General features: G+C 41.7%; 1 protein-coding gene across 1 annotated transcript in view; it reads right to left on the minus strand.

Annotated features, from left to right (window-relative positions):
- The window catches only part of COL28A1 (collagen type XXVIII alpha 1 chain), a 161530-nt gene that overhangs the window by 46649 nt on the left and 102497 nt on the right, over nt 1-12384 (minus strand). The window contains exon 27 of the mRNA XM_035020613.1: nt 11997-12065. Within this exon, the coding sequence (XP_034876504.1) occupies nt 11997-12065 (69 nt within the window). The remainder of the gene's footprint in view (nt 1-11996; nt 12066-12384) is intronic.

Consider the following 12384-nt stretch of genomic DNA (forward strand, 5'->3'; position numbering starts at 1 on the left):
CTGAGCAGGGAGCCCGATGTGGGGCTCTATCCCAGGACTCTTGGATCATGACCTGAGGCGAAGGCAGATGCTTAACTACTGAGCCAGCCAAGTAAGTGCCCCAGAACTTCTGATTTTAAAACTTATGTATAAACTTATTTTCCTTATATGCAGAATAAAAACAGATCCTATTTGTAGGCCATGTTAGTATTACTCATCTCACAATCCTGGCAAAGAGTGTGTGTGCACTATTATTTAAGTATATGTGTAGCAGGAAAACACAGCAAATGTGTTGACTTCACAAAATAACCACAGCAAGGTAATTTAAGAAGAAAGGACAGACTGAGGTCTGTGGAAGATTCATTTCTTTCTAAAATTGGCATAATTACAATGGGAATTATTGACTCATCAGATTTCACTTTTCAAAACCAACAAAAGCCAACTGGAGACTTTTCAGAAGGCTAGTGTTCTAATAAATTAAAAATCTACTTTCTCCTTTGAAATTTAAGAGCCACTATTTAAAGGCATAATTGCACATGCCAATAGTTTTCTAAAGAAGCTCACTGCCCTTACACTGATGAATAGGAATTGATAATGAATGTATTAGTATTCTTGAAATGTCATCTCTACGAATATGAACTCATAGGAAAATCTGTCCATTTTCTTTTTTTTTTTAATTCCAGTCTCATTGCAGACTTTTATTTTTTTATTTTTTTTAAAGATTTTATTTATTTATTTGACAGAGAGACACAGCGAGAGAGGGAACACAAGAACGGGGAGTGGGAGAGGGAGAAGTAGGCTTCCCGCGGAGCAGGGAACCCCATGCGGGGCTTGATTCCTGGACCCTGGGATCATGACCTGAGCCGAAGGCAGAGGCTTAATGACTGAGCCACCCAGGCGCCCCAAAATCTGTCCATTTTCAAGGTTAAAGCTTCTGGTAAAAATTACTTCCTGGTAAAGTTGTGAAAATGTAACAACTGGATAGCAGTGGGTCCCTCATTTATTTCTAACTTGATTGTTAACTTAAGAGGACCATGGGAAATGTAATGATATTGCCAAGATTGTCTGGGCTGGTGGCAGGTAATGATGGGTTAAATTTGCTCCTCCTTACCTCCTTAATCTATTAATGAGAGTCTTTAAAGTAGGACCGAGATGAGATCAATCAAGACTTATTGAATATATACTCTGATTACCACTAGGCAGAACCCACTGAGCATACAGAAGAACCACCAGATGCAACACCTCAGGTTCCTTTGTATCAAACAAGTACTTTTACTTTGATAGCATTCCCTGTGATCCTCTTGTACCGTAGTAATATAATTTGGTCACAAAGATCTACTTTCAAGAAGTCAAATACAGCATTTCAAGTAAACTTCTGTTAGGCCAATCAAGTATACCAACCTTTAAGAGTAAGATACTCTCACTATTAAACACTAGGATTTTAAAAAGCATTTATCATTTCACAAGTTTAGAGTTCTCTTAATAATGGAATTTAGTAATTGTTTATTGAATTAAAGTATATATAAATTAGTCATTTTGTGGGTCAACAGTATGATTACAGGTGGAACTTTACCATCATCCACCATATAACCTTCATACATCCATTCGATTATGCATTATTTTGTTCATACATTAAATATTTTTTAATTTTTTATTGTTATTTTAATCACCATACACTGCATCATTAGTTTTTGATGTAGTGTTCCATGATTCATTGTTTGTGCATAACACCCAGTGCTCCATGTAGAACGTGCCTCTTTAATACCCATCACCAGGCTAACCCATCTTCCCACCCCCCTCCCCTCTAGAACCCTCGGTTTGTTTTTCAGAGTCCATCGTCTCTCATGGTTCGTCTCCCCCTCCAATTTCCCCCCCTTCATTCTTCCCCTCCTGCTATCTTCTTTTTTTTTTCTTCACATATATTGCATTATTTGTTTCAGAGGTACAGATCTGTGATTCAACAGTCTTGCACAATTCACAGCGCTCACCAGAGCACATACCCTCCCCAATGTCCATCACCCAGTCATCCCATCCCTCCCACGCCCCCCCCCCACTCCAGCAACCCTCAGTTTGTTTCCTGAGATTAAGAATTCCTCCTATCAGTGAGGTCATATTCATTAAATATTTATTAAGTGCCTACTATATGTCAGCACTGCTAGGTGCTGGGAATTAGATACTGATGAAAGAAACAAAGTCCCTGCTCTCCAAAAAAAATTTCTTTTTTAACCAAAAGAAGACAGATAATAAACAAGAAACAAAAAACCAAATATTTTCAGATGATGATAGTGCTATGAAAACAATAAAAAGGGACAATGTTAAAGAATGATTGAGAATGGGATGATGAGAGTCTCCCAGAAATGATAGAAAAGAAAAATACTAGTCCACAAAATTAAAAATTCTAACAAATTAAGATTAAGCAAGATATATAAAAAAGAATCTACACCTAGATACATCAGAGTGAAATTGCACAACACCAAATAAAAAGAGAAAGCATTAAAAGTCACAGAGACAAAGACAAATTATCATCAAAGGAATAGTTAGAATGACAGGTAACCTCTCAAAAGCAATGATGGGGACCAGTTGAGAGGAAAAGCTGTACTCAGAATTCTATACTCAGGAAAATATCTTTTAAGAAGAGATTAAGGAGAAATAAATATAGTTTGGGGGCAGCTGGGTGGCTCAGTTGGTTAAGCGTCTGACTCTTGATATCGGCTCAGGTCAGTTAAAAATTAGTAGGACGAGAGATTATTCTGGGACTATCTTTATTGCCTATCAGTTTGAGCCACAAATACCACAAACTCTGTACTCTTGTCTTTGTCAGAACTCCTCTGATCTTGAACAGGTAATCACTTCATTTTCCATCACATTTTATATTTAAAATGAGGTAGTCCTCTCTGCAACTAGATGAGCAAAATTGCTGATAATAAAAAGCCAATAATCGTAAAATCCTTAATATGTTTGTAAAAGCACAAAGGGAGTTTTGATTACATACTGGTTGGCCCTCACTGACTGGTCACAGAGGTTTGCAGTACGAAAGAGTATGTCCTTCCACCAACCAAGCCGGAAGGGACTCCATCAGCCTTTGAGTGTGTGCGGGGCAGAGTGGTTATCACGGCCTCAGCCCTGCAGCCACCCTTGGCAGCCCAGAGTCTGCTGGGATTCCTAGTCGTAGGCCTGGCCACCGATTTCAGAAGGTCACTAAACCCAGTCCCCAGCTTCTGACGGAACTGCACTCAGGGGGAAAGAAATGTTTTTTAATACCTCTCTCTTTTAAAATATTCAGATTATCAGGAAAAAAGACCTCACTACATACATCTCCCATCTCAAAGGGCCAACTTTTAATTTCAAAATGCAAATAAAAATGTTGAATGGCACTTACTTCTGCAAGTCTCAAACTGATCATTTTCCTCCTTCTGACACCTACCCTGACTTGATTACTACACGTCACACAATTGCCTCAGGGAGGCGCATGAGGAACTGGGGTGAGTGACCTTGGATACGTTACTTAACATCTCTGTGCGTAATATGTGGAATATAATTTTTTTAATAAATATTTTATTTATTTGTCAGAGAGAGAGCGAGCACAAGCAGGGAGAGCGGCAGGCAGAGGGGGAAACAGACTCCCCGCTGAGCAAGGAGCCTAATGCGGGACTCGATCCCAGGACCGTGGGATCTTGACCTGAGCTGAAGGGAGACACTTAACCAACTGAGCCACCCAGGCGTCCCAAACACATGGAATATAAAGAATGTAATATGGCCCTAGTTCTCTCCCTGAGCTCAAAGCCCTGAAGAATAAAGTTACCTCTTTGCTGAAAGGAGAAAAATATGTACTAGTCTAACCAAGCATTGATGGGCGGGAAAAAGATAAAATACCTTTTATAAATGTTCAACAGTGAAATTCATGTGCTAAAAAGAAGGTAGCAGCAAAGTGTTAATTTATCCATGTCCTTCATTCAGCTTGGTTTTATATGGACACTATCTGTTAAAAGAATGAAAAGGAATAGATAGATAACATTTACATCTTTATATATTAAATAGATATGAATGGCTGAGTAGGAAAGGAGAGAGAGGGAGGGGGGAGGAAGACACAAACGGAAGAAGGAAAAAGTTGGAACAATTTAAAACGGCAGCATGTTTGCCATAATTATAAATGATGTACTACGATAATATGAGTACTTTTAGTATATAACTGCTCAAATGAAATCATTCACATAATTTTCAAATATTTGATGATAACTTAAATCTTTTTTTTTTTAATATTCAGCATCAGAACATGGCATTGGACATTGTCTTACCTTTATTACCAAGTGTTTAGTCTTTTGATTTTTCTTTGGAATTGGGGAAACACTAGTAAAGCTTGGGGCAGGATACATCATTTACTTTGGAAAAAGTGACCTAAAAATTATTTTTTCCTTTGGGGTTCATGGCAGTATAAGGAGTGTGGTGGAAGTCAAGAGGACTTCTGAGATCATCGCTAGCCATTGCACAAGGCTTTCTTCATGGTAAACAGAGAATAAAGATAAACTGGCAATAATGATTCAAGATCACTAAATTGAGATCCTAAAATCTCCATTCCAGCTCTGCTTTGGGGAATAGGCTATTTACATAGGAAATTTTAATCATGAAATTGAGAAAGGAAAATACCCTACCATATCCTCAGATTCATATTCAGAAATAAAAAAGTAAATAAAACAAACAAAACATCCTTTTCCCTAACTGGCTTGAAGGAATGAAAACCACTTGGCCCAGGAGGAAAATGAAAGCATGAAGCAATAAAGGAGAAACGCAAATGGTGTCAGAGCCAGCCAGGTTAATGAATGCAAACTTTCCCTCACCCATACCACCAGGTAGAGAATACTGTGGGCTCATTGCTTTTGGTTTGGGTTTGTAGCCCATATAGTTGTTTTTAATTTGGTTTCAAAAATAATAAAAGGTATCAAGGCATAATACGGGTATAAAAGGATGCCTTCAATGTCTGAAAACTAGGTTTGTGGATTTTGATGGCCAGGATCGATTTTGAGCCACAGACTTCCCCAGACAGAGGCAATCTGGCAGGTGTAATCTCAAAACTCTCAACTATTTCAAGGTACCTCTCATGTGGTTCTGATGACTCCTTTCTATGTAAAGAAATCATTGTGGGAGTTTGAAAATTACAATACGGGAAAAGTATTAGGAGCTAAGTCAAAGATGGTTTTTGGCATCAGCTCACATACAATCTACGTCACGCTGTTAATTATATTCCTTATTGTTTCAATCTTTTTTTAAAGATTTTATTTATTCATGTGAGACAGAGAGAGAGAGAGAGAGAGAGAGAGAGAGAGCGCATGAGCAGGGGGAGAGACAGAGGGAGAGGGAGAAGCAGGCTCCCCGCCGAGCCAGGAGCCCGATGTGGGGCTCGATCCCAGGACCCTGGGATCATGACCTGAGCTGAAGGCAGACGCTTAACCATCTGAGCCACCCAGGCGCCCCTTATTGTTTCAATTTAAGTTTTAAGGTGTGTTCAGGTTGAATGTAGAGAGTGTATTATGACCAAGGCTGGTTTGCTTTTTGGTTTTGATGCTGTTGTTTATGGTCAGGAAGGAGAAAGAAAACTTTAAGTTGAAACACCAGAAAGTCATCATATTAAAACATGTGTGTGTGTATATTGCTCTTTTTTTTACCCAAAGTGAAGTTGAAAGCTTTTTTTTAAAAATATATTTTTTAAGGACTTTATTTATTTATTTGTTAGGGAGAGAGAGAGAGCACAGCATGGGGAGCAGCAGACAGAGGGAGAAGCAGGCTTCCCGCGGAGCAGGGAGCCCGATGCGGGGCTGGATCCCAGGACCCTGGGATCATGACCTGAGCCGAAGGCAGACGCTTAACGACTGAGCCACCCAGGCGTCCCTTTATTGCTCTTTTAGTAGTATTAACACCATCATACACATATGAGTTTGGAAGACTAGACGTCAATACCTCTTAACCTTTCTGCAGGTATTTGCAACTTGGTGTATATTGAATCTACCCCTGACTTTTATTAGGTCTCATTTTTTCCCTCTTAAGTCAATTTCATTTCAACAAATCTTTTCTATTTGGCCTTTAAGTGGGGGCAATTTTCCATGCAGTAATAGGTCCACTCTAACCAAAAATCTAGTCAAGTGGATTCTGGAAACACTTTCAAAGTGATCAGGTATAGGTAGGAGCCAAGCAGAAGGCTGCCAGGTTCTATGTGAGACTTCCACCACAGTATGCTCACATTCTTTCAAGCTTTAGCCTCTCTGATGAAGGGAGCTCAGAAGATGGCAAAAGTACTTGCTGCAGTTAAAATGGCGCTGGGAGTTTATAGAACCATAGTTACTTTGATGCAGCTGAAACAAACAGAAATGTACCTAAGGAATGACATTAACCCTAAACATTGAAGCAAGAATCTTACAAAGTTCTGGGTTGTATCCCAAATTTCTAATCAGAGAGCTTTGCAGGGAGAAACCATTTTCTTTCTGGCTGTCCCCATGCTGGGCCCCACCCCCCACCACACCCATGCTGAATCTCAGATGCTGTTGGCATCCTGGGTAATCCCCTAAGACACTGCCCCTTCCCTTATTCCTCACGTGAGCCTAATTGCTGGCTCCTCTTTATTCCTCACATCAGTTCTTCCTCTCAGCTCTGCCTCCCTGACACCATCTCTCCCGACTTTGAAATCACGGCTCTCCTACCAGGTTCCAGGTGGCCCTTGTCCTCTCACCCTGGCTTTGTCACAGACAGGAATGAGCTTTTCCTGGTCCTTTCCTTGTTCCACAAAACCCCAAGCCTCCTCCAGCTCTGTGGCTGGGACTCAGCCTGTCTACTCAAGACAAATTTCTAAATCATCCTCCGGTGCTCCTGATGCTGCGTGAAGTAAGTAAGAAGATATCAAGGCTCTAAGGTTTTCTTTTGAAGTTAGGATAAAAGGAATGATGAAGCTGAACCCAATCTTTGTAAGCCCGGGTAACAGGGCCCTGCCGTTGCAGGAGAGTGACGAAGCATCTGGAAATGGCCATGGAGACCACTCTTGTCTTCTGTTCACTTCTGGAAGCACCAATAGACTTCAGAACAACAAATAACTTTAAATTTGCCATCCTTCCTAGAAACAGGTTAAATTATGTGTGCCATTATGCCGGTTCTTCATCAAACCTCTGGTTCTTCTTCCTGGCACACAGCTGGACTGCCTTTCTATGACGCTGGCTCCAGCCAGTAAAATGGGGCAGAGGTGACATGTTGTCAATGCCCGACCAAGACTTGGGAGAAACAGGTGTGCCTCTTTCACACTCTCCCTGTTGGCTTGCTGGGTATAAGTGGTAAAGAGGCCCGGCACAAGGAGGAAGCATAAAGGGAGGATGAAATTCTCTGAAATTCTAAATGAAAGAAAATTGCCCACCAAAAAGGAACACCTACATTGGCCTGTTAAGTGAGCAAAAACCTCAGTTGTGTGTGAGCCATTATTCGTTTTGGGGTTTATTTAGTACTAGAGTCAGGCCTACACTAACTCATGTAACCAGTATTTTATGTTTTGGAGCATTGAATCATTTGAATGCCAGAATTCTGGGCCTTCATCCTGGAAAGTACAAGAAGGACTAGTGGAAAGGGAGGGAAGCAGGAAGGAACAATAATGTGAATAACTACAAACATTTACTGCATATGTAACCATGTGCCAAGCCCTGTGTTAAATGTGTTACACATACAGTCTCATTGAATTTCATTTATTTCTCATGACAACTTTAGGTAATAGTACTATTATTATCCCCATTACTCAGATATGAAAACTGAGGCCAGGTTATAGTACTCAGGGAGCCATGATTCAAATATGTCGATTCCATAGCCCCAGCTCTTGTTGAGTACTCAGTACTGTGTACTGGACACTTTGTACAATTTTATGTTCACAGTGCCTTGTAAAATAGTCTGTCTTTTTTTTTTTTAAAGATTTTATTTATTTATTTGACAGAGAGAGACACCGTGAGAGAGGGAACACAAGCAGGGGGAGTGGGAGAAGGAGAAGCAGGCTTCCTGTGGAGCAGGGAGCCCGATGCGGGGTCGATCCCAGGACCCTGGGATCATGACCTGAGCCGAAGGCAGATGCTTAACGACTGAGCCACCCAGGCGCCCCTAAAATAGTCTGTCTTATCTCTGGTTTTAAAGATGAAGAAGCTGAGGTTCAAGGCTTTATCCAAGCTTACAAGATTCAGGCCAAGGTCTGTGTGACTGTAAAGCTCATTTTCTTTCCATCATGATTGAGATCAGAATATAGAGGGGAGAGGTCATTTGGATTGAGTTTACCTCCATTTCTGGGCCCCACTTGTCTTAGAGGTTAATCCTTTAGCTCTAAGATCATGTGACCACTATAATCATCACTATTTATCCACTTTGGAGATACTGGGATTTCTGCCAGATAACATTCACCAGATTCCCCCCAGCATGTCACTGTGGCTATTTTTCACACTGGCTTGGCCTAAATATCCGCTAGCCCATTTGTTAGCCCATCCGCTAGCCCAGCCTGACTACAGGGACAGTTCCTTCAGCCAGGGTTGGATCAGTCATGTTCAGGCCTAAATGTAGAATGGAAGCTAGTGGCATGGAAGCACATTTTTTAATGAATAAAGGGTTTATGCATAGTAGGAGTTATAGTAGAGACCAGTCCACAAATCTACCTCCTAAAGTCAAGGAGCGCCACCAGGAATCTTATTTTTATAAATACCTCTTGATCCTCTGAGAAAAAATACTATAGGAATGTCAGGGCTGAGCAGGACACCGGAACTGACTTCCACAAAGATGTAGAGACAGAAACTGGCCCACCCTCTCATTATATCCCTCCTGGCCCCTGGAAGGGCTAGTTGACAGAGCAAGGAATCCTTAGAGACCCCCCCCCACTCCTTCTCCCCCTGACTTCACTTGGAAGATTACTGGTATATCTATAGTCCATATTTAGGGGAATGGCCAGTGTTCACAGTGGGACAAGAGGGTGGCATCAGATAACCTCCCGGCCTACACCATGAACCTGAAAGACCAAGGCCAAGGAGCCATAGTCCCATATTCATCCATTCAATCAACAGACATCTGCAGTTGAGAGAAACCACTGAAGTCGCTGAAAGAGCCAGAGCTTCTCTGCAGTGCAGAGCCTGCTGAGTCACAGTGGGGACTGCAGAGAAACTGCAGGAGACTACCATGGTACCCAAGGGGAGTGGGCCCATCATGTTTTTATGTTTCCCATGTATGGTCCCAGAGCTTCAGGAGAGGCGGAAAGAGAGGGTTGACAGAAGATCACACTCTTCTGCATGGAGAATCAGGAGAATACATTGGAGGCAATGGGGGGGCAGCACCCACATTCTTTGTAGTCATGCACATCTATTCTACAGATGGTAGACAGAGTGAGTCTTTTCTAATACCTGTCTGATCATGTCATCCTTCCCTGATTCTCAATTGCTCTTAGAATTAAGACTACACTCATTACTTTGGCCTACTGTAGGCCCAATTTATTCCATGTGCCTCCCTTCCATACTCTGTGGAGCTCAGAGTGTGATTATTTTATAGCCTATAAATGCCATGACTAAATTCATGTCTCTTCATTCACCGTTTTATATTGCACTTAGGTTATTTGCCTGACATAGATGGTGCTCAACCGGTACTGGTGGGTGGGTGGGTGGGTGGTTGATGAGTGACTGCCTGAAGACACAATATTCTAGCAACAAAGTTAGGCAAGTGCTAGAACAAATCACTTCTGTGATTGTAGCCCAAGCCCCTATTTTCCCCATGGTTGGGACAGCATGAGAGACAGGGCACAGATCAGACCCCAATGTTAAAGGTTAACAGCAACAAGGGCTTCCATCAAAGACTTACCAACAGACATACCAACAGAAGTGTTTTACTAATTCAGATGGGTTTTAGAAAGAGGTGGGAAATAGGTCAACAATTGAACATAAAATGACATTTCACTCATCATGTAGCCTTAAAATGACTCGAAGGAACACCACCAACTAGATTTTTCAGTTCCCTCCCTTTTACAGTGATGGTACAACCCAGGGTCAAGAAAATGAGGTGGCAGTCCTCAGCGAAATAGGCTTGCCCTCTGCCAACAGGAAGCCAGGCAATCCAATACGTCAAGAGAGGTTTTATGAGACAGCCTTGGTCAGGGCTCACTGCCAAGTAGGTTCCAGTCACCGCCCTCAGTGGAAGAAAAGCTGATCTCATTTCTGCTACCACTGGATATGTGACAGTTTTCATTTTGGTTCTTTCCCTGTCGTGGTAGGCTTCACACAAGAGTCTCCCTTAAGATGGACTTTGAACATAGCATACCTTGGGGGAGCATAAAAAAAGGACAAGTGGTGAGAAAGGCAGGGCACCTGAGTCAGAGTTGGTGAGGATTAAGTGCAACCTTCAATGCTCCTTGGGAATAAGGAAGTCCCCCCCACTTCCCCTGATAATAAAAAGGACAACGTTGGCACCAGATTTAACGAGATGGCAATAAGGAACTACCAGCACCTGTGATCTGAGCTCCTACTGGTGAAAAGACCCATGGTCTAACATGGGTTCATTATCTAAACAGACTCATGCAAAGGCATCTAATAGAGCATTACCATCTTTTAACTGTAGAATTTTACGACTAAGCATGAGAGTGATGTTGTTTACAAGGAAGCAGTTTTTTGTTGTATTTTCCAGTGCTGGTACATCAGCAACATGCTAACTGTTGGGCCTCACCTTGGATCCTCAGCCCCACAGATGAGCAAATGTTGCTTAGAAGACCAGCCATGGAAGCCCTAGCACTATGTGGTAGAGGGAAAGATTTAACCTATTTTCCATGAGTTTTGCTCTTGACTAAGCTCATTCTCTACACTGGAGTAGGTGGTTTATTTTCAACACAGGATTTTCACAATTATTATCTCAAGCTCTTACTGTCTCCTACTTACTAAGAAGTTCTATTTGAACAGAACTTTTTTCTTTTTTTTTTAATATTTTATTTATTTATTTGAGAGAGACAGAGATAGCAAGAGAGAACATGAGCAAGCGGGAAGGAGGGAGAAAAGCAGACCCCCCACTAAGCAGGGAGCCTGATGCAGGGCTCAATCCCAGGACCCTGGGATCATGACCTGAGCCAAAGGCAGAGGCTTAACCAACTGAGCCACCCAGGTGCCCCAAGAAATTCTGTTTGAAAAAGAATTTATTTTGAATGTTTCCACTTTTTAAGAGTCAATATTAATTATCTAGGGGATGAATTACTCCATTTCGAAGCTTATGCATGGTAAAAACAATAGAATTTTATTTGGGAGAAAATAGAATGAGAATGAGCCAGTAAAAAAAAAAAAATTTTTAAATCAATAAGTCAACATAGGACATGTAGAAAAGGAAATTGTTTGAAATTGTATGGCAACCTTTAGATGTCAAATTTTGTCTACAGAGACCTGGACTGTTGAGACAGAAAGAGCCCAGAATACAGGTAGTTGTGAATTCCAGTAACATACACTTGGGGCCTAGAGCCAGAGTTCTTATCCTAGATGCTCAGAAGAATCACCTGGGGGCTTTTACCAGTATTGAATACCCACAGTGTTCAAGCACTGGCACCGGAGATTCAGATCTAGTTCTTCTGGGGCAGGTCATCAGTATTATTCATAAAGCTCCTCAGGCAGTTCCACTGTGAGCTAAGACTAGGAAGCCCTGGGCTAAGAATGGAAGATACAGGCAAGGAAGGAAGGTGAGAGATGGAGACAGAGACAGGGAGAGAACACACAGCGGGGCATACATTCTCCACTCGGCTCAGAGACCAGCAAGGACAACAAACCCACCGTAACCATTAAATGTCTCACTGAGTAATTTATGTAATGTCTGGTGTTCATGAAGCTAATGTACTTAGAGCACTTTTACACTTCTGGACTGTGTCTCTAAGTACTGGAGGTAATTTTAACTGCTAAGCCTATGTTAAATTCATTTCCTAATAGTCACGTTTGATATTATCCACAACCTCTTCTCTCATCATTCTGGTGAACTGAGAGGTGACGCAAGCGATCATATCCACTTACTTTAATTCCTTGTAATCCATAGCCAGGAGCACCAGGAGGGCCAGGCAAGCCTTTCTGCCCAGTATCTCCCTGTTGGAAGACCAAGAGAAATTGAAGAGAAGTATGAGAAGATTTAGGAAGAAACAGTGTATTTCTGCTCTTGGCTTCCTTCTTACTTTGGTCTGATCAGGACCTAATCTATGCACCCCATGAAGTTATATCATATCTTATATAAAGCAGTGTTTTTCCCCCAATTTTAAGCCACAGAACTCTTGCAAAAATCTTATGCATAATCCAAATACAAGTAAAAAGGCAAGGCAAAGCTGCTTGGCCTAAGCAGAAGCATTGGCCCGGGAGCCTTGTCCCCTCTAGCTGTCCCACCACCAACCCCCACAACACCAGGGGTGTG

This window comes from Mirounga leonina, unplaced genomic scaffold (assembly GCF_011800145.1).
Source record: "Mirounga leonina isolate KUSES-001 unplaced genomic scaffold, KU_Mleo_1.0 Mir_174, whole genome shotgun sequence".
NCBI classification, from domain to species: Eukaryota; Metazoa; Chordata; class Mammalia; order Carnivora; family Phocidae; genus Mirounga; species Mirounga leonina.